The sequence below is a fragment of the Equus asinus genome, chromosome 12 (genome assembly GCF_041296235.1).
Source record: "Equus asinus isolate D_3611 breed Donkey chromosome 12, EquAss-T2T_v2, whole genome shotgun sequence".
NCBI classification, from domain to species: Eukaryota; Metazoa; Chordata; class Mammalia; order Perissodactyla; family Equidae; genus Equus; species Equus asinus.
This window is the reverse complement of record NC_091801.1, coordinates 36,107,096-36,132,737: the sequence shown is the minus strand read 5'-3', so window position 1 is coordinate 36,132,737 and position 25,642 is coordinate 36,107,096. Positions and strand designations below refer to the sequence as shown.

Sequence of the window (25,642 nt, the reverse complement as noted above, 5' to 3'; positions counted from 1 at the left end):
CTGCAAAATATTTTCTCAAAATCTTTATTGAGGTCAGAAATCTTCTGTTCCTTGAGAAGCATTACTAAATTTTTTTTATTATTATTTGTTGATGTACTTTTCTCCCCGTTGGACCATGGGTGTTTTAAGGGCAGACCCTTCTCTGTTCTTCATCTTTACATCCTAGGTATATTAGTTTGCTGGGGCTGCCATAATAAAGTACCACAGGGGCTGGCCCCGTGGCCGAGTGGTTAAGTTTGCGCGCTCCGCTGCAGGCAGCCCAGTGTTTCGTTGGTTCGAATCCTGGGCGCGGACATGGCACTGCTCATCAAACCACGCTGAGGCAGCGTCCCACATACCACAACTAGAAGAACCCACAATGAGAAATATACAACTATGTACTGGGGGGCTTTGGGGAGAAAAAGGAAAAAATAAAATCTTTAAAAAAAATAAAAAATAAAAAAAATAAAGTACCACAAACTGGGTGATTTGAACAGCAGAAACTTATTATCTCACAGTTCTGGAGGCTAAAAGTCCAAAATGAAGGTATTGGCAGGGTTGATTCCTTCTAGGATCTGCTCCAGGCTTCTTTCCTTGGCTTGTAGTTAGCTGTCTTCTCCATGTGTCTCTTCACATTGTCTTCTCTCTCTGCATTTTTGTTTCTGTGTCCAAATTTCTCATTTTTATAAGGACACTTGTCATATTGGATTAGGACCCACCCTAATGACCTTACTTTAATTTGATTACTTTATAGAGACCCTATCTCTAAATAAGGTCACATTCTGAGATGCTGGGAGTTAGAACTTTAACATATGAATAAATTTTGGGGGGACACAATTCAACCCATAACACTAGGTACTAGCACAATGCCTGGCACACAGTGGGCACCCAGAAATGTTTATAAATACATGGTGACTATTCCTATAGTCTGGCTGATGTCCTTCCTAGAATTTTATTGGAATGGGCCTTGATTTCCGGGGTACTCTTTTTCAGTAAATGAAGTGAATTAGTGACTAATAAATTCCTGGTAGCGTTTTACCTATATAAATTGTATAGTTAAGTGCCTATAATTCACAGGTTTGTGAATTCTGTGAATTCATTGTATAATCTGAAAATAGTGATAACTTTACTTCCTGTCTTAGTCTGTTATGGATGCTAACACGAAAATACCACAGACTATGTAGCTTATAAACAGAAGAAATTTATTTCTCACAGTTCTGGAGGCAGGGAGTCTAGTATATTTGGTGTCTGGTAAGGACTCAATTCCTGGTTCATAGGCAGTGCCTTTTTGCTACATCCTCATGTGTCAGAAGGGGCCAAGGATCTCTCTGGGGTTTCTTTTATGGGGCATTAATTCCATTCCTGAGAGCCCCACCTCTTAATACCATCACATTGGGGATTAGATTTCAATATCTGAATTTTAGAGGGACATGAATATTCAATTTGTAGCATTCCAGCTCTTCTTTTTTGATTTACTTTTCCAGATGCATAATAATGAAAGCGATTTGCAATTAAATACGTAGCTTAGTTTTGTTAGCTATTTAAATCAGTGTGGATTCTTAGTTTATTTTTAATTTTATATTTTGAAGGATGGATAACTAGTAGTTCTAGATGTTCATGGCACAGAGTAAGTGTTCAGTAAATATTTATTATTATATGTTTTTGTGCCTTTGTTAAGTGTTGTTTTTTCAGACATCATTTTGTCAGTGAATTCTCCTTTCCTGATCAACATAAAGTGGAGCATTCACTCCTTTTGTGCTGCCATTAAATCACAACATGTCTCTAATGTAATATTTAGGTGTTTTTGGTATTGATTTTTTTGGGTTGTTTTTCTTTTCATTTCATCAGATATGCTGGGAAGCTATAGCTCTATAATTATTTCAAGGGTTTTTTTGAGTTTTCATTCGTGCTCCAGTCATTTTCCTTGTCTTTTATAACTTATCTCAATCAGTTCTTCTTTTTCTTCTTGTAATTTGGCTTTAATTCAAAGAATCTTAGCCAGGTTCCACATAGAACTTTAGGCAGGAAGATTTGATGCAAGATATTGCTTCCACTATCATCAGAATTTTGTGTATTTGTGACTTTGGCAAAGTAAGACATGTAAAAATTTCATTCTGATAAGTAACCATACCAGTTGATCGTTTTCATATATATATATATTTTTTTCTTTAACAGAAACTGTTACATCTCAGAGTACCAGTGGACTTAGAGATTTAACACAGAGTTTCAGTGGAAGTGATCTGTCAGATGAAGGTAAAACACTTTTTAAACCACAGAGAGATAATGGACATGGTTCTAGAATAGACAGGTTTTGTAACAGGAATATTTTATGTCCAGAAGATGAGGACAGTGAAGGTAAATTGATAATTTTGTAAGAAATCCAATTTTTGTTATATATTGGGTTCAATATTGGAAAAAACTTTCTTACATTCCTTCAATACTTAGTGTTGATTATGATTTTACTGAGTCCCAGTCTCTTTGCTAAGCCCTTTAGAAACATTTTCTCATTTCTCCCAACAACTACAAGAGATAGATATTACCAGTATTATTATTATTTTTTCTTTTTAAAGATTTTTTTTTTTTAAGATTTTATTTTTCCTTTTTCTCTCCAAAGCCCCCCGGTACATAGTTGTATTTTTAGTTGTGGGTCCTTCCAGTTGTGGCATTTGGGATGCCACCTCAGCACGGCTTGATGAGCAGTGCCATGTCTGTGCCCAGGATTTGAACTGGCAAAACCCTGGGCTGCTGAAGCGGAGTGCATGTGAGCTTAGTCACTCGGCCACGGGGCCGGCCCCATAGAATATTTTAAGTCTTAATGCTGTCAAAATAAGCTTCAACTTTTAACTCTTACCTTGTTAGTGCATGTTAGTTACTTAGTCAAAGTTAAGTTTGTACACACAGCCCCTGTGTAAGGTGATTACATCATTTTGGCCACTTTGTATGCCATCTTACAGTTGACATTTTAGTAATAACTGGGTGAAGTGGTATTTTAAGGTTATACCTCAGTTCACAGGGCTTATATAGTTAATTCAACCATATTAAATGAAATTCATTGTTATGTAACTCTTGATTTGTCTTCACACATCTCAGAACATAATTCCATTATTAAACGCTATGCTTTTTCTGGGTGAATGGTATGTGAATTACATTTCAATAAAGCTGGTATTAAAAAAATAAAAGTCGTATATGTCCTTTCTATTAAAAGAGATACTCAATAGTTTGAAAAGTCTAAGGATAGAAAGATGCTTTGAGTTAATTACTTTAAAATGAGTTAACAAAGTATTGATTTGTCATAAATAAGTTGACTGTTGGGTAACAAGTAAATGATCCCTTGGATTATATCTAGTCTTGTGTGCAACTGCTGGTTTATCTTTCTCTTCTCCCGAGTTTTTCTCTTCCTTTCTTTCCTCCCTCCCTCCTTTTTACCTTTACCCTTTATCAAGTTCTTGTTTTATCTCATGGTTATTATGTATGCTATTTCCTTTGATATCTACTATATCTTGTGAGCTAAGTAGCCTCATTTTACAGAAGAAAATTGGGACTTAGAGAAGTCAAGGCACTTGCCCAGAGTCACATGGTTCATAAGTGTGCCAATTGATATTCAGAGCCCAGGATGTCTAACTTCATTGCTGTGTGCTTGAACACTGCTCTGGTGGTTACCAGACCTGGCCTCTTATCAGAATTACCAGGTGAGCTTTAAGAACAATATTCCCAGACCTTCTTCCAGCCATATTGGATTCGAGTTTCTGGGCCTTAAGGCCCAGAATTCAGATTGACAGGGAAGAGCCCTGAGTTAAATTGTCAAAATATTTTTCTCTTTAAAGGAATGTTTTCCCTTTGATATGTCTTTTATATAACTTTGGGGGAGTTTCTTAACTTTTCAGAGACTGAATTTCCTCATCTGTAAAATGCAAATTTTAGTCTAACAGCAATTGTCTTGCCTGCTTCATAAAAATCATTGTGACCAGATGAAAGGTCTTATTAGTTTTGTTGTGATATATCATTTTATAGCACTCATCACATTGCAGTGTAAGTGTTGTTCATCTCTGGGCTTCTCCAGGGTAGGGATAGTGTTCTGTATTCTTTCCTTCTCTTTTTTATATTGTGAATATCTAGAATGGCTTGATAGGCCTTTAGTAGGCACTGATTTTATTGAATGTATGAATGAATGCTATAAAAATGTATTGTACTGGCAGCAGTGGCAGTAGCTCTGAGAGCACTTGTGCTCCTTCTCTCGCTTTCTGTGACTTCCTGCTGTGATGGTTCAGCAAGCTGGAGAATTTCTTATGCATTTCCTTGCTTGGTTCCATGAGTTAATGTGATGTTAGAAATGGGAAATAATTGCTATTGCGCATCTGCTTCTCTTAGACTGGTCTTACCTCCAGTCTTTTGTAATCATTATAGTGAACTTTTGCTTCATCTTCTGGAACAACAGTATCAGATTAAAGAATACTTACTGTTTTTGTTTATCCCATAATTTTAACTTTAGCTTAAATTTTTCCTTTTCTTTTTTTCTTTTTTGGTTTTTATTTTGAATTCCCTTCAAGTATTAAAGCTAGTAAGTTTTTAAAATTTTTAATATTACTTCTATCTGGAAGTAAGATTGTTGCTACTAGACCTCTGAAACAGGGCCAAGGTATCTTACTAGCCTCCTGAGTTGCTGAAGTAGCTGTGAGGGAGCACTTGTGCTTTGTACTGTAAGAAAGGTTGTGTTATATGCCATGCCTCAGAGATTAATTTATCCTTAATAACTACTTTCATTTCTTTAAGCTTAGTAGATTGGAGTCAGTACATTTGGTTATTTAATATATGAAAATAATTTAACTTGCAGATTAAAATTTTCCTAAAGTAGCTTCTAGGTAATCATGCTTATGAAGTAAACTGAAAACTGTTTACTTTAGTTGTTTCCTTACTGATGAAATAAATCTATAAAAGAAAATTGGGGATGAACATCCTTGAAAACATCTTTAGTAAATAGAAGACTGATTAAATAAACTGTGGATCAACTATGCAATGGAATCCTATGATATAGAAAAGAAAAGAGGATACTCCCTGTTTACTGATGTGGAAAAACCTCTCAGTTGTGTTAAGTAAAAAATAAAAATCAAAGTGTATCAGAAAGGAGGAGAAAGTAACACTGTATTTTTTTTGCTGGATCATGCTGCCAAAACTCTAGAAGGATACAAAAAAAAACTAATAAAACCTGAGAATTGGCGTGGCGGTAACAGGAGAAATAGGATAACTAGAGATAAGAATAAGAATATACTTTTCACTATCTTTAAACATATTTAAAAAAAATTATTGAACAAACATGGATCTTTTTATCTATTGAGAATTAAAAAATAGATTTAAAAATACTAAAGATAAATAAAATTGTTTAAAATTGTGTTTTTTTTTAGATGAACTGCAGTTCATCGACTGGGAGATTGACAGTGACAGGGAAGATATTAGTGAATGTAACGAATTTGAAGATGATGAGAGTGCTGTGGAAATATCGGACTGTGCTTCTTGTGCAAGCAGTCATTCTTTGACAAGTGAAGAGAGGCTATCTGAGCTTCCTAAGGTAAGAACAGATTGTTTCAAAATTTTTCATTCTGTTTATGGTGTTTGTTAATCATAGCCTTTTGGTTGTTTTGTTTTTAATTCCTTCCTCAGGGACAACAGCTTTGACTCTTAGTGGATTCTTTTGTTCCTTGCCTCCTTATCTCTGAATAACATACTTGTAATGTACTTCTAAACAGGGGTAAATATTGAGTTCTCTTCTTACCCATTCCCCACCGCCTGCTACACATTGAACTTTTCCCATCCCTCTGTTCTTCCAGGATAGATATATCATGATTTGTTTAGACTAATATTCAGCATTACATAATTATGAATAAATAATGTTCATAACCAAGGCAAATATTAATTATGATGATTTTTCCTTCATGCTTTTTCATGTTCCTTGGAGTTAATTATTTTGGGCTTTTGTTTGCCTAGTTTTACTTATCGTTAATAAAACTCTAATGATTCACCATTGTTTAGCTCTCCCATTAAGATTTTCAGACGCACCAGCCATTTTATCAGTTTAGTTTTCTTGGAGAACTCTTTTCCATAACTTCCTAGCTACTGCAGTTTGAACTCAGTGTCCTCTCTGCTTTGTGGACCTTGCAACCCTTAGGTCCTATTTCATCATCTTTCTGGGAGTTCCCTTTACTTCTTCCCTACAGGGAGCAACTTCATCCTAGATTCCATGCCTACTTCTTCCTTTATTTTCAGTTTCATATTGATTGAGCACATCTTCCAAGAAAGGATTTATGTAAGATAATTTCTTGAGATTTGGCATTCAGAAGATGCATTTATCACACTTTGATATGTTACTGAAAACTTATATAGAATTTTAGGTTGGCAATAATTTTTCTTCAGAATTTTGAAGGCATTGCTTCACTGTCTTAGTACCAGTGTTGCTGTCAAGAAGCCTGAAGTTATTCTCATTCTTGATCTTTTAAGACTTTTTCATTATCTCTTCTTTTAAGTAGTTTGATTGTAATATGCCTAGGTGTGGTTTTCTGCTTAGAGTTTGTCAGACTTCTTGGTTTTCTGGTGTGTCAGGAGTTCCCATGCCCACCTGTAGGGTCAGTAATTCCCTAGAAAGACCCTCAGAACTTAGCTTATAGTCATACTCATGGCTATGATTTATTACAATTAGATGACACGATGCCAAATCAGCAATCTTCCAAGAGTCCTTTTCCACTAGAAAGTCCTTTTCCACACAGGGCATGCTTAATTTCTCCAGCAGTGAGTTTTGACAACATATGTAAAGTGTTGTCTGCCAGGGGAGCTCATTAGCAGCTCAGTGCCCAGAGTTTTTATTGGGGACTGGTAATGTAGGCACTTTTCTGCCTAGCATGTACCAAAATTTCAGATTTCAAGAAGGAAAACAGGTATTTAGCATAAGCCGTATTGTTGGTACAGTTTAGGGACTTATCATTTAGGGAATGGTGGAACCCTCCTGAAATCTAAGTTGCCAGAGGTAGGCAAGGACCAACATTGTGCAAGCAGGGCTTTCTAAGGATGTTCATTTTAGATCCGCTATGTTACATCTCTTCTTCACATATGGAAAGTTTTTCATCACATTTGCAAAATTTTTTGCCTTTATTCAACATTTTTTTCCCCTTAATTCCCTTTTCCTTTCCTTCTGGGACTCTAATTATATGTATATAAATTAGACTGCTTGATGTTGTATCATGCATCATTGATGCTATATTCACCTTTTTCCCCCTCGCTGTTTCATTTTGATTGGTTTTTATTGCTGTATCTTCAAGATTAATATGCTTTTTTCCTGCAGTGTCCAGTCTGCTGTTAATACTATCCAGTGTATTTGTCATCTGTTTGATATGAATCTTTTTATATTGTCCATGTCTCTCCTGAGCACAGTCATACTTTCTTCTATATTTTGAACAGAGAGAGTATATTTTTAATAGTTGTTTTAATGTTTTTTTCTGTAAATCTATTTTCTGTGTGTATTTCTGTTGATTAATATTTCTCTTCATTATAAGTTGCATTTTTCTGCTTCTTTGCACGCCTGGAAACTTTTGAGGGAATACCAGACACTGTGAATTTTATGTTTTATTTGTTGCTGAATTTAAAAAATTTCTTTAAATATTTTGGGGCTTTGTTCTGGGGTTCTGTTACTTGGAAACAGTTAAAATATTTTTGGATGTTGTTTTATGACTTATTAGGTGGGTCCAGGGAAGTGCTCAGTCTTATATCCTACTACTGAAATAAGACCTTCCTGGATATTCTATGTAATGTTCTGGATTAGGAGTTTTTCCAGTCTGGCTGGCAGGAACAACTCCTGTTTCCTGACCCTGTATGAGCACTAGGTACTGATCTTCTAATGCTTCTGGATGGTTCTTTTCCTGGTCTCGGGTAGTTTCTTTATATACACATGCTGATCAGTACTCTGCTGAATACTTGAGGCGAATTATGGGTTCTTTATGTAGCTGTGGCTTTTCTGGCACTCTGTCCTATGAACTCTAGCTAGTTTTGTCTCCCTGGACTCTCTGTTTCTCTGTTTCTTCAACTTAGGGAGCCCACTGGGCTTCATGTCAGTTCCCCTTCCCTACTATGTGCTTTGGAAATTCTCTTGAGAAAGTAAGCTGGGGCAATTGTAGAGCTCAATTCTTTACAGAATTTCAGGGATTAGTGTTCTTCTTGCCTGATGTCCAGTGTGTTGAAAGCCATTGTTTTATGTATTTTGTCTGGTTTCTTTTCATACACTGTAGCTCATGAAAAGATGCTCATGATCATTAGTCATTAGGGAGACGTGAATTAAAACTATAATGAGATATCACTTCATACACATTAGGGTGGCTGTTACCTATAAATGGAAAAAAATGTTGAGGATGAGGAGAAATTAGAACCCTTGTGCATTGCTGGTAGCACTATAAAATGGTGCAGCCACTATGGAAAGCAGTTTGGTGGTTTCTCAAAAAGTTAAACATAGAATTACCATATGATCTAGCAATTCTACTTCTGGATATATACCCAAAATAATTGACAGCAGAGACTCAAACAGGTACTGTACTTTGATGTTTATAACAGTATTATTCACGGTGGTCAGATAGTGGAAACAGTGCAAATATCTGTCAACAGATGAATGGATAAACAAAATGTATGTGTGTGTGTGTACACACACATAGACACACACAATGGATTATTCTTCAGCCTTAAAAAGGAATGAAATTGTGATACATGGTACAGTATGGATGAACCTGAAAAATGTTATGCTAAGTAAAGTAAGCCAGATACAAATGGACAAACACTATATAATTCCACTCATGCAGTACTCAGAATAGGCAATTTCATAGAGACAGAAAGTAGAATAGAGGTTACCGGGGGCTGAGGAATAAGGGGAGTTATTGTTTAAATGGATATAGAGTTTCTGTTTGGGATGATGAAGAAATTCTAGAAATGGATAGTGGTGGTGGTTGTACAGCAATGTGAATGTATTTAATGCTCTGAGCTGTACACCTAAAAATGGTTAATATGGCAGATTTTTTGTTATGTATAGTTTACCACAGTAAAAAGTGAAAGAAACTATATGTTTTAGAATATTTTTCTACATCTATATTCTATATCTAGAATATTGTATATCTAGAATATTTTTGAGGACTTTTTATTGTTGAGACAGTAAAAATGTTTATGAGAGAATGCTAAAAGAAAAAGGCAAAATATCAATCTATATATGCTATAAAAATCTCAATTCAGGGGTCCCACAGAACTGTTGAGAGTCCTGAGACTGCCACCAAAACTGCCATGGAATAAATTATATCTGACCAGACCAGGAAGTGTTGTGCATGACCTAAAAGTTTCTGTTGACCTCTCAGTATATGGACTGGACTAGTAATCCTTTATCTCTAATGAACTTCAGTGTAAAAGAAAAGGCTTCTGGGATAGCATGGTCTGTCTTCCTTCTCATTGTCATGTTGTACTAAAAACATGCTTCCTAAAATTGTTTCTCAATATTAACTTATTATAGTGGTTGCTTTGGTGGCTGAGCTATGTGTTACATCAGGTTGCTGGCTTTTTTTTTTTTTTTTTTTTTGTGAGGAAGATTGGTCCTGAGCTAACATTTGTTGCCAGTCCTCCTCTTTTTGCTTGAGGAAGATTGTTACTGAGCTAACATCTGTGCTAATCTTCCTCTATTTTGTATGTGGGATGCCACCACAGCATGGCTTGATGAGTAGTGTGCAGGTCCACATCCGTGATCTGAACCTGCGAATCCTGGGCTGTTGAAATGGAGCGCATGAACTTAACCACCATGCCACTGGGCCAGCCCCATTCTTGGCTTTTTAAAGCACCTCATTTCTGTTGTGACAGGTCAGATTCCTGTGCATGGCTTCATATCACAAGTTACTTGTCTTTATAATTTTTAAGTTTTATCTGATAATCAAGAGCAGGTTCTGTACTGATAAGATAAAACATTCAATAGTTAGTTTCATGAATTCCTTTTTCTTGTTTTGAATAGAAAGAATGATGGGTTTGTCCTCATCGTAGGTTATTGCCATCACTGAATTTAATATTTAGCATTTTACTCTTAATTGTCAGAAATTTTAATTTTGTTATTAGGAAATATCAGTTTCTTAGAACTTTTAATTTTTTTCTTGGCTTGTTTTTTGGGGAAATATTCTGTGAACCAAGGATATATTTATTCTTTGAAACCTACTGTAAATAACTACAACTGTAAAAAAGACTATAATGCTGCATGGGTAGAAATGCTGGGTGGTTGACTGGGCTCACTAGCTAACTGAGAAACTCTTGCACACAGGTTTTGTAGTCCTTGCAATTCAGATTCATACCTTGTTAAAATTACAAATTACATTATGACACAGGCTTTTCAGGATAGCTCTTGAATAATAAAATGTATAGTTATAAGAAGTGAATGGCAAGCCTGCTTAGTTCTCCAAAATGTAAACAGCATATCTCTGGGTGGTAGGATTATTGGGGAATTTTATTTTCTTTTTTGTTATATTTATTTTAGAATTAAAAAAAACACAAAGGAAAGCATAGCTTTCCCTCAAAGGAGAAAAAGAGAGAAATAAATCACATATGTTGAACGTATACTGGGCCTTATATTGTACTAGTTGCTTTAGGTACGTGTATTAGTTCATTTGAGCTATAACAAAAATACCATGGACTGAGTGGCTTAAGCAACAGAAATTTATTTCTCACAGTTTTGGAGGATGGCAAGTTCCATGATCTAGGTGCTGGCGAATGTGGTGTCTGGTGAGGGCACGCTTCCTGGTTCATAGAAGGTCCTCTTCTCACTGTGTCCTCGTATGATGGAAACGGTAAGGGAATTTTCTGGTCCCATTCATGGGGGCTCCACTCAAAGGCCCTACCTACAAATAACCATCACAGTGGGGGTTAGATTTCAACATAAGAAATTTGAGGGGATTAGATTTCAACTAATGATTAGTTTTCAACATTCAGTTTATAGCAGTGCATTTTCCATTTGAGCCTTAAAACAATTTTGTGAGGTAGATGTTGTTATGCCCAATTTTTAGACAAAGAAACTGTTAGAAAAGATATGTGACTGTGAGCTAGTTACTTACATAGTAAACAAGGCAATTGTGATTGAAACCTTGCCACAGAAGTATTCAGATGTTGATTGAATGCCTCCAGATCTCCTTTGATTGCTTTCTTATATTGGAAGAAGCATGCAAATGGGTAGAACTTTGAAAGATAGGGTCATAGAAAAGAGAAGACATTGGCTTGCTTTGTATTTAAAAAATTCAAGACTTCCTCCATGTAGTTCCTCATCAAGTACACCTGTTTTTCTTAATAAACTTGTATATTAAAGCGTAACATATTACATTGTCATTGAAAAGTGACTGAAAAAATGGATTTGTCCAAGCAAACTTTGAGAGGCATTCCTATAATGTAGGAAAGATCCTTTTGGATTTGTGGTCTGCCTAATCACAGTGGTGTTCTCTGGGGCCTTAACTTCTGTCTCCTTTTCTTTCTTTCTCTTCCTCGTATAAAAGATTCAATTTTCCTTATTTTCTTCTCAAGCTATGTTCTCTTCCAGATACTGATAACTGTTAAATCTCTTTCTAACCTGGTTGCTGTCGTGAATTCCATATGGGTTTCCAGCTGCCGAATGACATCTTTCTATGGATTTCCTAAAGTTACTGTAAGTCTAGGGGTCCCAAGCCATATAGTTTCTTTTCCTTCAAAGCCAAGCTCATTCTCTTTGTGTATTTTTGGTCTTAGTTAATGACTTTTCTTTTTCACTGTCTGGTTCTATTTCATTACCAGGTAATGCACATTTGGACTCTAAACTACAGCATCCCCACTACTTCTCCCTGAAATTACACCCTTTCACCTGTTGTCTGTATTGTTTCAGTTGCTTTGTAATTAATTTCTTGCCTTATGTATTTTTATTAGATTTATCTTAATAAAAATTATGACCTTATTGAAATACTTTTTATTTTTTAAAGATTGGCGCTTGAGCTAACAACTGTTGCCAGTCTTTTTTTCTTTTTTTTCTGCTTTTTCTCCCCCAATCCCCCCAGTACATAGTTGTATATTTTTTAGTAGTAGGTCCTTCTAGTTGTGGCTGTGGGATGCCTTCTCAGCATGGCCTAACGAGTGGTGCCATGTACACGCCCAGGATCTGAACCAGCGAAACCCTGGGATGCCAAAATGGAGCATGCGAACTTAACCACTTGGCCATGGGGCCAGCCCCTATTGAAATACTTTTGATGGTTTCCCATTTCCTGAAAATCAAGGTCCATATAACTTAACTTTTACAGTTTAGCCCCAGCCCCTTAAAGTGAATGAGGCAGAATATACACTGTATGGTTCTATTTATATAAAATTCTAAAAAATACAAATGATTCTATAGTGACAGAAAGAAGGTTAGTGGTTGACTAGGGATGAGGGTGGAGAGGAGGGATGGATTACACTGGGACATGAGGAAAGTTCTGAGGGTGATGGAAATGTTTATTATCTTAATTGTGGTGATAATTTCACAGGAGTGTACACATGCCAAAACTGATCAAACTGAACACTTTGAATATGTGTAGTTTAGTGTGCTTAAGTAATATACGTCAATAAAATTGATAAAGTTTTGAAAGTACAAGAAAGATGTAGGTCTATGTGCTTATGAAATAATCTTCAAAATACCTTGTTAAATGACAAAAACAGGATATAGAATAATTGTGTAGAAAAAATGGAAAGAATATGCGTTAATATGGATTATCTCTGGAATCGTAGGAAAGTATTTTTACTGTATAACAGTGTATGCTATTTTGAATTTTGAACCAAGTACATATATTGCTTACATTAAAAATGCCTTTTCAAAGGACATTTTACAGTAATATCAAGAATATATTGAGAACTTCTACAAACCAGTAAGGAAAAGACAAATAGCCAATAGAAAATCAGGTGAAGAATAGGAAAGGGAAACCTGAATGACTAATAAGCATGTGAAAAGATGCTCAGTCTCACTAGTAGTATGGGAAGTGCAAATTAAAAATGAGATATCACGTATTCGTCAGATTATAAAAACAAAAGTCTGACAATGCCTGATGTCAGGAATATAGATCAGTAGGAATAGTTGCTGTGGGAATGTAAATTGGTAGAGCCATTTTGTAATTTGCTAAGTTCTAGTAAAGCTGAAGATGTTCATACTTCATTGACCCCACAGTTGTACTCTGAGATAAATATTTTTGATTTTTTCAAAATGTGGCTTATGACCCATTAGTGGGTACTATAATTGATTCAATGACTTTTAAAAACATAGTGGAATAAAAATAGCATTGTAATGAATGGCAGTTAGTAAGAGTATTTTTTGTGAAAGTTTAAATTTGATTAGATTAATTAGCATATGTGTGTTGGATCATGATATGAAATGTATTTTTTACTGTAGTTTTTGACCAAAAAAATTTGAAAGCCTCTGCTCAGAGGAATTTTCACACATGTCCAGGAGGAGATATATCTATAAAATTCATTGTAGCATTGTTTACAATGAATGGTTAGAATGTTTACAGTGAATGAGGCAGAATATACACTGTACGGTTCTATTTATATAAAATTCTAAAAAATGCAAATGACTCTATAGTGACAGAAATTTCCGTTGTTTACAAGAGAAAAAACTTTGGAGAGTAACCTAATGTGCAAATTGTGGTGTATTTATGTAGTAGAGATCTATAGTTATAATCATGGATAATACTGAGGAAATGAAGTAAGCCAGTTTGCTGAAGGATATGTACAATTTGATACTACATTATATGAAGTTTGTAAATATGCAAAACAATAGTACGTATTGATAATGAACAACCTTGGAGAAGAGGAAGGTTTTCTCTAGACACATTTTTCACATTGCTGAGAGAATGTCAGGTTATATCATTATTCCCTACAGTGCAGTTGTGGAAATGTGCTCTCAGATCTTGTGTTGCAAGGAACATAGTTGATTGATGGCTCCAACTGCCATCCTTCAGGATCCACCGTTGTGTTTGTACTGGGACCGTGTTTCCCATGGGCTGGTCCCAAGCATTGACTAAATAGGCCAGGGTTGTGAGACACACTCACACAGAATCACTCTAGGGGTGATCTTGAATTGAAGACTAGCTATTGGACTGCCCAAAATTTCCTGTAGCTGCACTACAGTCTGAGACTCTTCCTACCACATTATCCTTCCTTCTCTTTCATAGTTGTTAGAACTACATTGTGGTCTTAAAGCTCTCCTTGACTCGTGCTTTCTCTGCTTTATCTTTCACAGGTGATTTCACCAATAAATCTCTTCTATAGCTGATGTTTGGCATCTGCCTCTCAAGAGACTTTAACTCATATACCTTCTTACCTTCTGCACAGTATCTTGCAGTCACATCAGCACTTCTTTCCTACTGCTTCCTTATACTAACACCTAAAACCATTTTCTTCTCTTTATTCAATATTTTAAGTAGGTTGAAAAAAGTAAAATAGATGATCTTCAGTTTTTGTAGACTTGCCTCTGTTCGTAGTTTATTGTTTGTCTTTGAATTTCCATAGAAGCATGCCCTGAAAACATCTCCTGGTATTGAAGTGAGCTTGGGAAGGGACAGCAGCCAGTCAAGGGATGAGAATCAAGCAAGTTACCATTATGAGCACCTGGAGCTTAATACTTCTGGAAAACTCTGGGAGGCTTATAATTATCCCACCAGGGGGTCAAGGAAGCTGAGGTATTTATACACAGATCCCTTCATTCATTGGTTGTGGATTGCTCCTTGGTGGAGCTGGGGGATGGGAGTATTTCCTACTTCTTACAGAGGTGGGGAAAATAGGTTCCAGCAGCCATAAAAAGCCTTGAGGCAAAGCAATGGAGGTTCTGGAAGTTGGAAATAGAACCAGCATCACTGAGGACAAAGGGGAGGAGATGGGAGTAGGGCATCAACAGGGTCAGCTACAGTGTTTAAATGAGCCAAGTACATTGAATAATGCTGGAGGAGGAATATTTATACCATAATTAGGAATTTCGTAACTATTGTTTAGCTCTCCAGAAATAAGACCTCCCTTATATAACTCATGAGGCTGTTACTTTTTGCTTCTGGTGTGTGTTTGGTGAGTGGATACTTACTCAGCAGGAGAAACATACTTTGACTCAGTGGGAAGCATTGATTATAATTCAGGTCTATCTTGAATGCTTTGCCCAGGGTGGAGTGAGGAATGTTATTGAAGTAGGAAATAGTCTTGGCCTGTAAGCATGATTCTGTCTGTTCTCTGGAGCAGAGTTCTAGTAGTGCTTATGTAAAGGCACCTTAACTCATAATAACAGCAGCAGCTAACATGAGTGCTTCCTCGTTGTGGGGCACTCTTCTAAGTGCTTTGCTATATACGTTTGCTTATTTAAACCTCAACAATAACTCTGTGAAGTAGGCGCTATTATTATCATCATCCCTCTTCTCCAGATGAGAATTCTGAGGCACAGAGAGATTAAGTAATTTTCCCATAGTTATAAAGTAGTAAGTGACTAAGCCAGGATTCTAATTCAGATACACTGACTTCTAAGTTGTGGTCCTGGCCGTTTTTTTTATAGTGTCAATAACAGTAATAGCAATAAAAACATAATAACAACACAGTAACCCTGAGTTCTTACTATGTGTGAGGCACTTTGCTTAAGTGCTGATCACGTGAGGTAGATGTTATTATTAACCCCATTTTATAAATAGGGGAATGGAGACATAGCTAGTAAATGATATACTGCAGTTCTGACTTGGATAGTCTGATCCCAGATTCTTTTAATTACTTCTGTTGTATTCCTTGATGTATAGCGTAACTGCATACTCAACCACTTGGAGGAAGAGCCTGATAGAAATCAAAGACCATAGCAATAACTTCTCTTTGTGATGTTGATTTTTGGGACATTCAACAAATATAGTTGATTATAGATGTGACTTTCCATATTGTTCAGCATTGCTGTTTGGATTTTCATAATTTATTTTATCAACGTCTTCCAAGAACCATTCCTGTAGAGGGCAGCAGAGACACAGCAGTGAGTTCTCATGACCTACATTTTTCCGGAAATGTGAAGGAAATTGGATTTAGGTGAGCTTTGTTATGTAATTCTCCTGTACTTTATGTAATGACTTCCATGTAAATACAGGCTAATAGACGTAGTAAATATCAGATTACCCAAGTGAGGTTCAGGCTTTTATTAAAGGTGTGCAACAGAAGCTGCATGGCACAAATAAAAGATCTGAAAGTAGTTCATGTAATTTTAAAGATAGAAAGCAAATGTGATTTTCAATTTGAAGTACAGATTCATTGTTCTGAAATAGGTGGTTTCTTTGTACTATTAACAGTAAAGGTAGAACAGATGATGCAATATCTCATAGAAGATGGAGTATGGAAAAGTTTTAACAATGAGAATAAACAAAATTGTGTATTACATGGGAAGATATTGTAACCCTTTAGAAAGTGATCTGGCAAATTTAGAAAGTATTTCTAAATTTAATGAGCATGTATATAATTTTATCTTTGTTTATTTTTACTTATTTGTGTTTATGTAGAATCTTGAAATGCATTTAATTTCACTTTTAATCAATTCTAATGGTGAGTTAGAATAAAATGATATGACAAAATATGTAATAATTATAAATGTCTAAGAACTGTCCATTGTACACATCATATATAGAATTGAAGGAATTTAGTGATAATGATGAAAAGCGTGCATTTTAGAAACCCTCTCTCAAATATAATTTGGTTTATATAAAAATGGACAAAATTTAATACTTTAAGAAGTCTGGAGTTTTTAGTCATGCTTTTTGTTTGATTATATTTTAAAGATTTTGTTATGGAAACATTTGCACTTAAGAAAAAATCCATATTCCAGGGTGTTCTCATGGTAAAAAAGGATCGACGTTAGAAGTTGTATTGAGGAGTATGTATTTTTGTTGTTGTTATTTTACATTATAATTTGTGTGCACGATTTGTATGTTTATGATCGCATAATATTATAGCAGATTTTGGCTTTTATTCTCTTTATGAAAGTTAGCATATGCCAATATCATTTGTCGCATCTGTTTCAGAACCTACATGCTTATTTTTCCAACATCTCCCTTCTTAATTTGCTAAATGTTAGCTTATGAGATACCAGGACAGGGACTTTATCAATTTTTCTTCATATAAATCTTTCTCCTCTTTTACTGTCTTCCTGTCGTCCCATTTCCTTTCATTCCCTTCTTTCTTCTCTTTCCTTTCATTTCCCAAATACTTGTGTTTTCTGATATAAGAAGTAGAAGAGAAAAAGTACTGCTATAGGAAATATTGTTACGATTGTGTAATATTATAAAGTAATGATGTAGGTCATGACAAGTGTGACTTTTATAGTCCTTTAGTTTTCTAATTTTAAAAATAATTCTAAGGAGTTACACTTTCAGTAATGAGTACCATGGTCAGACTACCATGTGTTAGACTACCTTTCTTACAAATAATGACAAATTTTGGACAGAATATTAAAATATACTAAATATATAGTAACTATATTCATATAAAAATGTAAAATGATATAAAAATGTTTAAGGCAGAGTAGAAGGACACACAGCAGGCATAAACTGGAGAATGCTGACATTTAGAAGATGAGAATGGCAAAAGGTGAGTTTTTTCATTTTTCACAGCTCTTTGCCTGTGGGCAGGCCTCTGTCAATAACTTGGATAGAACTCACAGCACAGAGTTGCGGCGGGGGGCTGTAGGAGCTAGAAAGTTACAGAGTATGATCTTATAGTAGAAGGTGCTCCAAATTCTGCAGATAAATTTTACAGGCTAAAAGAACTAAACAGATTTTACCTGCTGTCCACCACAAGGGAGAAAGAGTTTGGAGAGAATACAGCCAAGTTAACTGCCCAGTAAGCAAAAAGTAAATACTCTTCAGAAGAACATAGTAGAATACAGGGTCTAAAAATATATGACTCAGAGTGTCTAGGATGCAATCCATGTTTGTTAGACACAAATACATACAAACCTAGAAAATTGTGCATTATACTTAAGTGAAAAGGCAATTGAGATGGGTCGTGATCTGACTCATATTAGATTAGCAGCTGTTGTAACTCTGCTCAGGGACGTAAAGGAAAATATGCACATAATGAATGCACAGACCATAAAACCTCAATAGAAAAGTAGAAACTAGAGAAGAGAGCCAAATGAAAATTCTATAATGAAATGTACACCTAAAATAAAAAGTTTATTAGATAGGATTTCAGAAGATTAGGAGAAGATAGAAGAGTCAGTAAACTTGATAGATCTAGAAGTATAGGAGAGGAAATTGGGGCAAATATTTTTGAACAGATAATGGTGAAAATTTCCCAAAATTGGTGAAAGGCATAAATTTACATATTCAAGAAGCTCACTGATCTCCGAACAAGATAAATACAAGAAAATCAAATTTAGGCATATTATCATCAAGCTGTTGACAAATGATAGATAAGGAAAAAATTTTGAAAGCACCCTGAGAAATGATACAATAACAAAGGATAGCTGACTACTTATCAGAAACAGTGCAGACCGGGAGGCCATAGAACACCTTTAAAGTGCTGTAAAAACAAAAGTCAACCCAGAATTCTTTAAGTAATGAAAATATCCTTCAAGAATGCAGGCAAAATGAAGACATTTTCGAATAAACAAAAGTTAAAAAATTTCATTGCAGAAGATCTGCACTATAAGAAAAGGTAAAGGAAGTTCTTCAGGCTGAAGGGAAGTGATACTAGATGAAAACTAAGATCTTCAGGTTTGAGTGAAGAGCACTGCAATTGGTAAATATGTGGGTAAATTAAAAAGTCTCCCTCCCCCATTAACAAAAATTAAGCCTGACAATTTAAAGCAAAAATTATAACATGGTGTGACATTTATGGCATATGTAGATGGAATTTGACAGCTCTAGAATAAAAGATAGGGCTAGGTAGATGGAATTACGTGCTTTACTAGGTTCTTATTTTGTGTGAAGTGGTAGACTATAGCTCTAAGTTCACTGTGAAAAGTTAAAGATGTATATTATAATTCCTAGATCAAACACTAAAAAAAGAAAAACAAATACAAAGAGGTATAGCTAACGAACAACAGAGAAATCAAAATAGAATTCTAACATATATTCAGAAAATCTAAAAGAAGGTATAAAGGGACAAAACAGAGGAATATAAACAGATGGGATGAAAGGAAAACAAGTAACAAAATTATAGACCTAGATTAACCCTATCAGCAAGGACATTAAGTGAAAATAGACTAAGTATTTTACTTAAAAGGTAGAGATTGAAACATTGGTAAAATGCAAGACTTCCCTATCTTCTGTCCACCAGAGATGTGTTTTAAATATAATGACACAGATAGTTTGAAAATAAATGCATGGAAAAAGATGTAGCATCAAATAGCAAGTATAAAAAAAGTTGGAATGATTATATAAATATTGGTTGATTTCCGTCAGTAATATTGTAGATAAGGAAGGGCATTTCATAGTTACAAAACTCATCAGGAAGACATATCAATTATAAATTTGTCTGTACTTAAGATCTAGAATTGTGGGTAGAAATTTTAATACCACTTTGTCTATAACTTGTAGAAAATCTAGACAGAAAAATCAGTTAGTACATAAAAGGTCTGAGAAGCAGTATCAACCACCTTGACCTAATTGACATTTGTAGAATATCACATGCAGCTAGAATACAATAGAATACACATTCTATTCAAGTGCACTTGATATACATACCAAGAGAAGTCATATATTGGGCTGTAAAACCTGTCTCAGTAAATTTCAAAAGATTGAAATCCTGAACAGTATATTCTCTAACCATAATAGAATTTAAAGTAGAAGTCAATATAGTAAGATATCAAGGAAAAATCCAAATATTTGGAAATTAAACAACATAATTCTCCCTAGTTGATCTATAAATTTAATGCAATCGAAATCGTCATTTCTTTTTTACTGACATCTTTTAAAGTTGGTAGCACAATCCTCATTTTACTACTTTAAGTAACTCTAAGCTTCCATTAATTGCAAAAGATCAGGTCCAAACTGGCAATAATAAGGGTTTTTCTATTTATTTCAAGTGATATGCACTTCACTTGATGCAGCTTTTTTTTTTTAAATTGAGATACACTTGACATATAACATTATATTAGTTTCAGGTGTATAACGTAATGATTTGATATTTGTATATATTGTGAAATGATCCCAAGTCCTAGTTAACATCCATCAGCATGCATAGTTATAAAATTTTTTTTCCTTGTGTTGAGGACTTTGAAGATCTACTCTGTTTGCAACTTTCAAATATCCTATAGAGTATTATTAACTATAGTCACCATGTTGTAATTACAGCCTCATGACTTAATTATTTTATAGCTGGAAGTTTATACCTTTTGGACCCCCTTCACTCATTTTTCCCACCTCCCACAATCACCACTCGTCCTCTGTATCTATGAGCTTGGTTTTTGTTGTTGTTGTTTTTGTTTTTAAAATTCCACATATAAGTGAGATTCTATGGTATTTGTCTTTCTCTGTGTAACTTATTTCACTTAACATAACGCCCTCAAGATCCACTTATGTTGTGGCAAATGGCAAGATTAGATTCTTTTTTAGGCTGAATAGTATTCCATTATATATATAGATAAAGAAGACATGATATATATATCACAGACAGTTAGATTGTTTCCATATTGTGGCTATTGAAAATAATGCTTCAATGAACATGGGAGTGCATACATCTTTTAGAATTAGTGTTTTCATTTTCTTTGGATAAATACTCAGAAATGGAATTACTGGACTACATGGTAGTTTTATTTTTAATTTTTTGAAGAAACTTCATGCTGTTTTCTCTAGTGCCTTCACCAATTTACATTCCCACCAACAGTACACAAAGGTTCTCTTTTCTCTGCATTCTTGCTAACACATTTCTTGTCTATTTGATAACAGCCATTCTAACAGGTGTGAGGTGATAATCTCATTGTGGTTTTGACTTTCATTCCCCTGATGATCAGTGATATTGAGCTTCTTTTCCTGTACCTGTTGGCCATGTGTATGTCTTCTTTGGAAAAATGTCTATTTAGATCCTCTACCCATTTTTTAATTGGACCGGTTTTTTTTGCTGTTGAGTTGTATGAGTACTTTATATATTTTGTATATTATCCCTTTATCAGATATATGATTTGTAAATATAGTCTCCCATTCAGTAGGTTGCCTTTTTATTTTGTTGATTTTCTTTGCTGTGCAGAAGCTCTTTAGTTTGATGTAATTCCACTGTTTATTTTTGCTTTTGTGGCCTTTGTTTTTGTAGTCACATCCAAAAACTTATCACCAAAACCGTCAGGGAGGTCCATGAGAATGAAATATCTGGATATTTATTTGTGGCTTGTTCAATTTCTTTCATCAATGTCTTATAGTTTTCAGTTTGCAGATGTTTCACCTCCTTGGTTAAATTTATTGCTAGGTATTTTACTCTTTTTGATGGAGTTGTAAATGGGATTGTTTTCTTAATTTCTCTGTTTGATAGTTTGTTGTTAGTATGTAGAATTGCAGTAGATTTTTGGATGTTGATTTTTGTATCCTAGAACTTTACTGAATTCATTTATTCTAACAGTTTTTCATCAAGTCTTGATCCTTTTTTATGTACAATATGTCATCTGCAAATAGGAACAGTTTTCCTTCTTCCTTTCCAATTTGGATGCCTTTCTTTTTCTTGCCTAATTTCTCTGGCTAGGACTTCCAGTACTATGTTGAAGAAAAGTGGCAAGATTGCGCATCCTTGTCTTGTTTGTGATCTTAGAAGAAAAGCTTTCAGCTTTTCACTGTTGAGTAGGATGTTAGTGGTGGGCTTGTCATGTACAGCCTTTATTATGTTCAGGTACATTCGCTCTATACCTGCTTTGTTGAGAGTTTTTATCATAAATGGATGTTGAATTCTGTCAAATGAGAGTTCTGCATCTATCGAGATTATCATATGATTTTTATCCTTCATTTTGTTAATGTGGTGTATCATGTTGATTGATGTGCAGATGTTGAACCATCCTTGCATCCTGTGAAATAAAGCCCACTTTATTATAGCATATGATCCTTTTAATGTATTGTTAAATTTGGTTTGCTAATATTTTGTTAAAATTTTTGCATCTATGTTCATCAGGGATGCTGACATGTAATTTTCTTGTGTTGTCCTTGGCTGATGTTGGTATCAGGGTAATGTTGGCCTTGAAAAATAAGTTTAGAAGTGTTCCCTCCTCTTCTGTTTTTTGAAAGACTTTGAGAAGGATTGGTATTAATTCTTATATGAATGTTTGGTAGAATTCATCAGTGAAGCCACTGGTCCTAGACTTTTGTTTGTTGGGAGGTTTTTATTACTGATTCAATCTCCTTGCTGTAATCAGTCTGTTCAGATTTTCTGTTTTTTCATGATTCATTCTTGTAAGACTGTATGTTTCTAGGAATTTATCTATTTGTTCTAGGTTGTCCAATTTGTTGGTTTATAATTGTTCATAGTAGTCTTTTATGATCCTTTGTATTTTGTGGTATCAGTTGTGTCTCTGCCATCATTTCTGATTTTATTTATCTGAGTTCTTTCCCTTTTTTCCTTGGTGAGCCCTCTTAAAGATTTGTCAGTTTTGTTTATCTTTGCAAAGAACAAGCTCTTAGTTTCCTTGATCTTTTCTATTGTCTTTTTAGTCCGTATTTCATTTATTTCTGCTCTGATCGTCATTATTTCCTTTCTTCTACTAACTTTGGGCTTTGTTTATTTTTTTCCCTAGTTCCTTGAGGTGTAAAGTTAGGTTGTTTATTTGAGATTTTCCTTTCTTCTTGAGGTAGGCATTCATCACTATGAACGTCCCTCTTAGAACTGCTTTTGCTGAATCCCATAAATTTTGGTACATTGTCTTTCCGTTTTCATTGTCTCAAGGTACTTTTTGATTTCTCCTTTGATTTCTTTATTGACCCCTTGGTTGTTTAGTGGCATATTGTTTAATCTCCACATATTTGTGAATTTACTAGTTTTTTTCTTGTAACTAATTTCTATTTTCATACAATTGTGCATGGAAAAGATGCTTGATATTATTTCAGTCTTCTTAAATTTAGTGACTTGTTTTGTGTTCTAACATATGATCTATCCTGGGCATGTTCCTTGTGCACTTGAGAAGAACGTGTTTTCTACTCCTTTTGGATAGAATGTTCTGTTTATATCTCTTTAGTCCATTTGGTCTAACATGTCACTTAAGGCTGATATTTCCTTATTGATTTTCTGTTTGGATGATCTATCCATGATAAAAGTGGGGTGTGAAAGCCCCCTACTATTATTGTATTGTTGTCTATTTTTTCTGTTTCGGTCTGTTAGTATTTGCTTTATATATTTAGATGCTCCTATACTGGGTGCATAAATATTTACAGATGTTACACTCTCTTGTAGATTGATTACTTCATCATAATGTAATGCCTTTTTTCATCTCTTCTTACAGTCTTTGTTTTAAAATCTGTTTTGTCTGCTATAACTATAGTTACTACAGCTTTCTTTTGGTTTCCACTTGCATGGAATATCTTTTTCCAACCCTTCACTTTCGATCTGTGTATGTCCTTACATGTAAAGTGAATCTCTTGTAGGCAGCTTTAGATGAGTCTTTTTTAAATCCATTCAGCTACTCTGTGTCTTTTGATTGGAGATTTTAGTCTACTTATATTTAAAGTAATTATTGATAGGTGTGTACTTTTGCAGTGTTGTTAATTGTTTTCTGTCCTTTGTTCCTTTTTTTGCAATGTTGTTGTTTTCTGTCCTTTGTTCCTTTCTTCTTCTCTTGCTCTTTTCCTTTGTGCTTTGATGAGTTTTTTTAGTCGTATTCTTAGACTCTTTTCTCATTATCTTCAGTATATCTACTATAGGTTTTTGCTTTGTGGTTACCATGAAGCATACATATAACAGCCTATATTTATGAGTCTATTTTAAGTTGGTAACAACTGGAGTTTGAACACATTCTAAATCTCTACATTTTTACTCTTTCCCCTCCCACATGTTCTGTTTTTGATGTCACAGTTTACACCTTTTATCTTGTGTATCCCTTCACTAATTATTGTAGTTTTAGTTGTTTTTTACTACTTTTGTCTTTTAACCTTCATACTAGCTTTATAAGTGATTAATTGACTGCCTTTACTATATATTTACCTTTACCAGTGAGATTTGTATTTTCATATGTTTGTGAGTTACTAATTAGCACCCTTTTTTCAGCTTAGAGAGATCCCTTTAACATTTCTTATAATGCCAGTTTAGTGGTGATGAACTCTTTTAGCTTTTGCTTGTCTGGAAAGCTCCTTATATCTCTTTCAATTTTGAATGATAACTTTGCCAGGTAGAGTATTCTTGGTTGGAATTTGTTTTTTTCAGCACTTGGAATATATCATGCCACCTCTCTTCTGGCCTGTAAAGTTTTTGCTGAAAAATCTGCTGATTGCATTATCAGGGTTCCCTTGTACCTAGGAAGTTATTTTTCTCTTGCTGCTTTTAAGATTCTCTCCTTGTCTTTAAATTTTGACATTTTAATTATAATGTGTCTTGGTGTTGCTTTCTTTGAGTTAATTTTATTGGGAGCTTTTTGGGCTTACTGGATCTGGATGTCTGTTTCCTTGCCAATCTAGGGAAGATTTTGGCCATTATTTCTTCAAAGAAGTTTTCTGCCTCTTTCTCTCTCTCTTCTTCTGGAACTCCTATAATGTGAATGTTAGTTTGCTTAATGTTGTCCCGTAACTTCCTTATGCTGTCTTCACTTTTTTCATTCTGCTGCTCTGATTGGGTTAGTTCTAATGCCCTGTGTTAGAGTTCACTGATCATTTCTTTTGCTTTATCCAATCTGTTGTTGAGCCCCTCTAGTATATTTTTCAATGCAGTTATTATATTCTTCAGCTCTGTGCGTTTTACTTTGGACTTTCTTATATTTTCTAACTCTTTGTTGAAGTTCTCACTGCTCATCCATTCATCTCCCAAGTTCAGTGAGCATCTTTATGACCATTAGTTTGAACTCTTTATCAGGTAAATGATTTATCTTTGTTTCGTTAAGGGTTTTTTCTGAGGTTTCATTTTGTTCTTTCATTTGGAACTTATTCCTGTTTTTCCTTATTTTGCTTGACTCTCTGTGATTCTGCGAAACAGCTACCTCTCCCAGCTTTGATGAACTTTATTGTTCAACCCTTCCCTAGTTCCTGGTTGTTTCTCAAACCTTTATGATTGTCCAAGCAGCCTGTTTTATTTTTAATAGCTATCAGTTGTTGAAGGTATGCCAAGACCTGTCATGGTCCCAAAGGGAGGGATCTGAGTCAGCACCTAGATTCATGCTGATCTGAAACCAGACCTTCAGGCAGCAACTTTTAAAGTACAATAGGCTCTCCTTACCCATGGGTTCACTTTCTGCAGTTTCAGTTACCTCTGGTCAACCACAGTCTGAAAATATTAAATGGAAAATTCCGGAAATGAAGAATTCGTAAGTTTTAAATTGCATACATGCTGAGTAGTGTGATGAAATCTCACGCTGTCCTGCTTAGCCTCACCTGGGATGAGCATCATGCCATGTACCCTACCCTCTCGTTTGTCATTTAGTAACTGTCTTGGTTATCAGATTGACTGTCACCATATCGCAGTGTTTGTGTTAAAGTAACGCTTATTTTACTTTATAATGGTTCCAAAG

General features: G+C 34.9%; 1 protein-coding gene across 21 annotated transcripts in view; it reads left to right on the top strand.

The window, feature by feature from the left end:
• The window catches only part of SPIDR (scaffold protein involved in DNA repair), a 470,799-nt gene that overhangs the window by 43,885 nt on the left and 401,272 nt on the right, over positions 1 to 25,642 (top strand). For 11 of the 21 annotated variants that reach the window (XR_011493246.1, XR_011493245.1, XR_011493244.1 and 8 more), the window contains exons 4-5: positions 2,155 to 2,232; positions 5,379 to 5,542. Coding sequence is in view for 14 of the 21 variants with exons in the window: in XM_070481311.1 (XP_070337412.1) it covers positions 2,155 to 2,232; positions 5,379 to 5,542 (242 nt within the window). In the remaining 7 variants the exon portion in view is untranslated. Of the gene's footprint in view, positions 1 to 2,152; positions 2,233 to 5,378; positions 5,543 to 25,642 lie in introns of all 21 variants that reach the window. The other 10 variants (XM_070481312.1, XM_070481309.1, XM_070481307.1 and 7 more) reach the window with 2 other exon arrangements.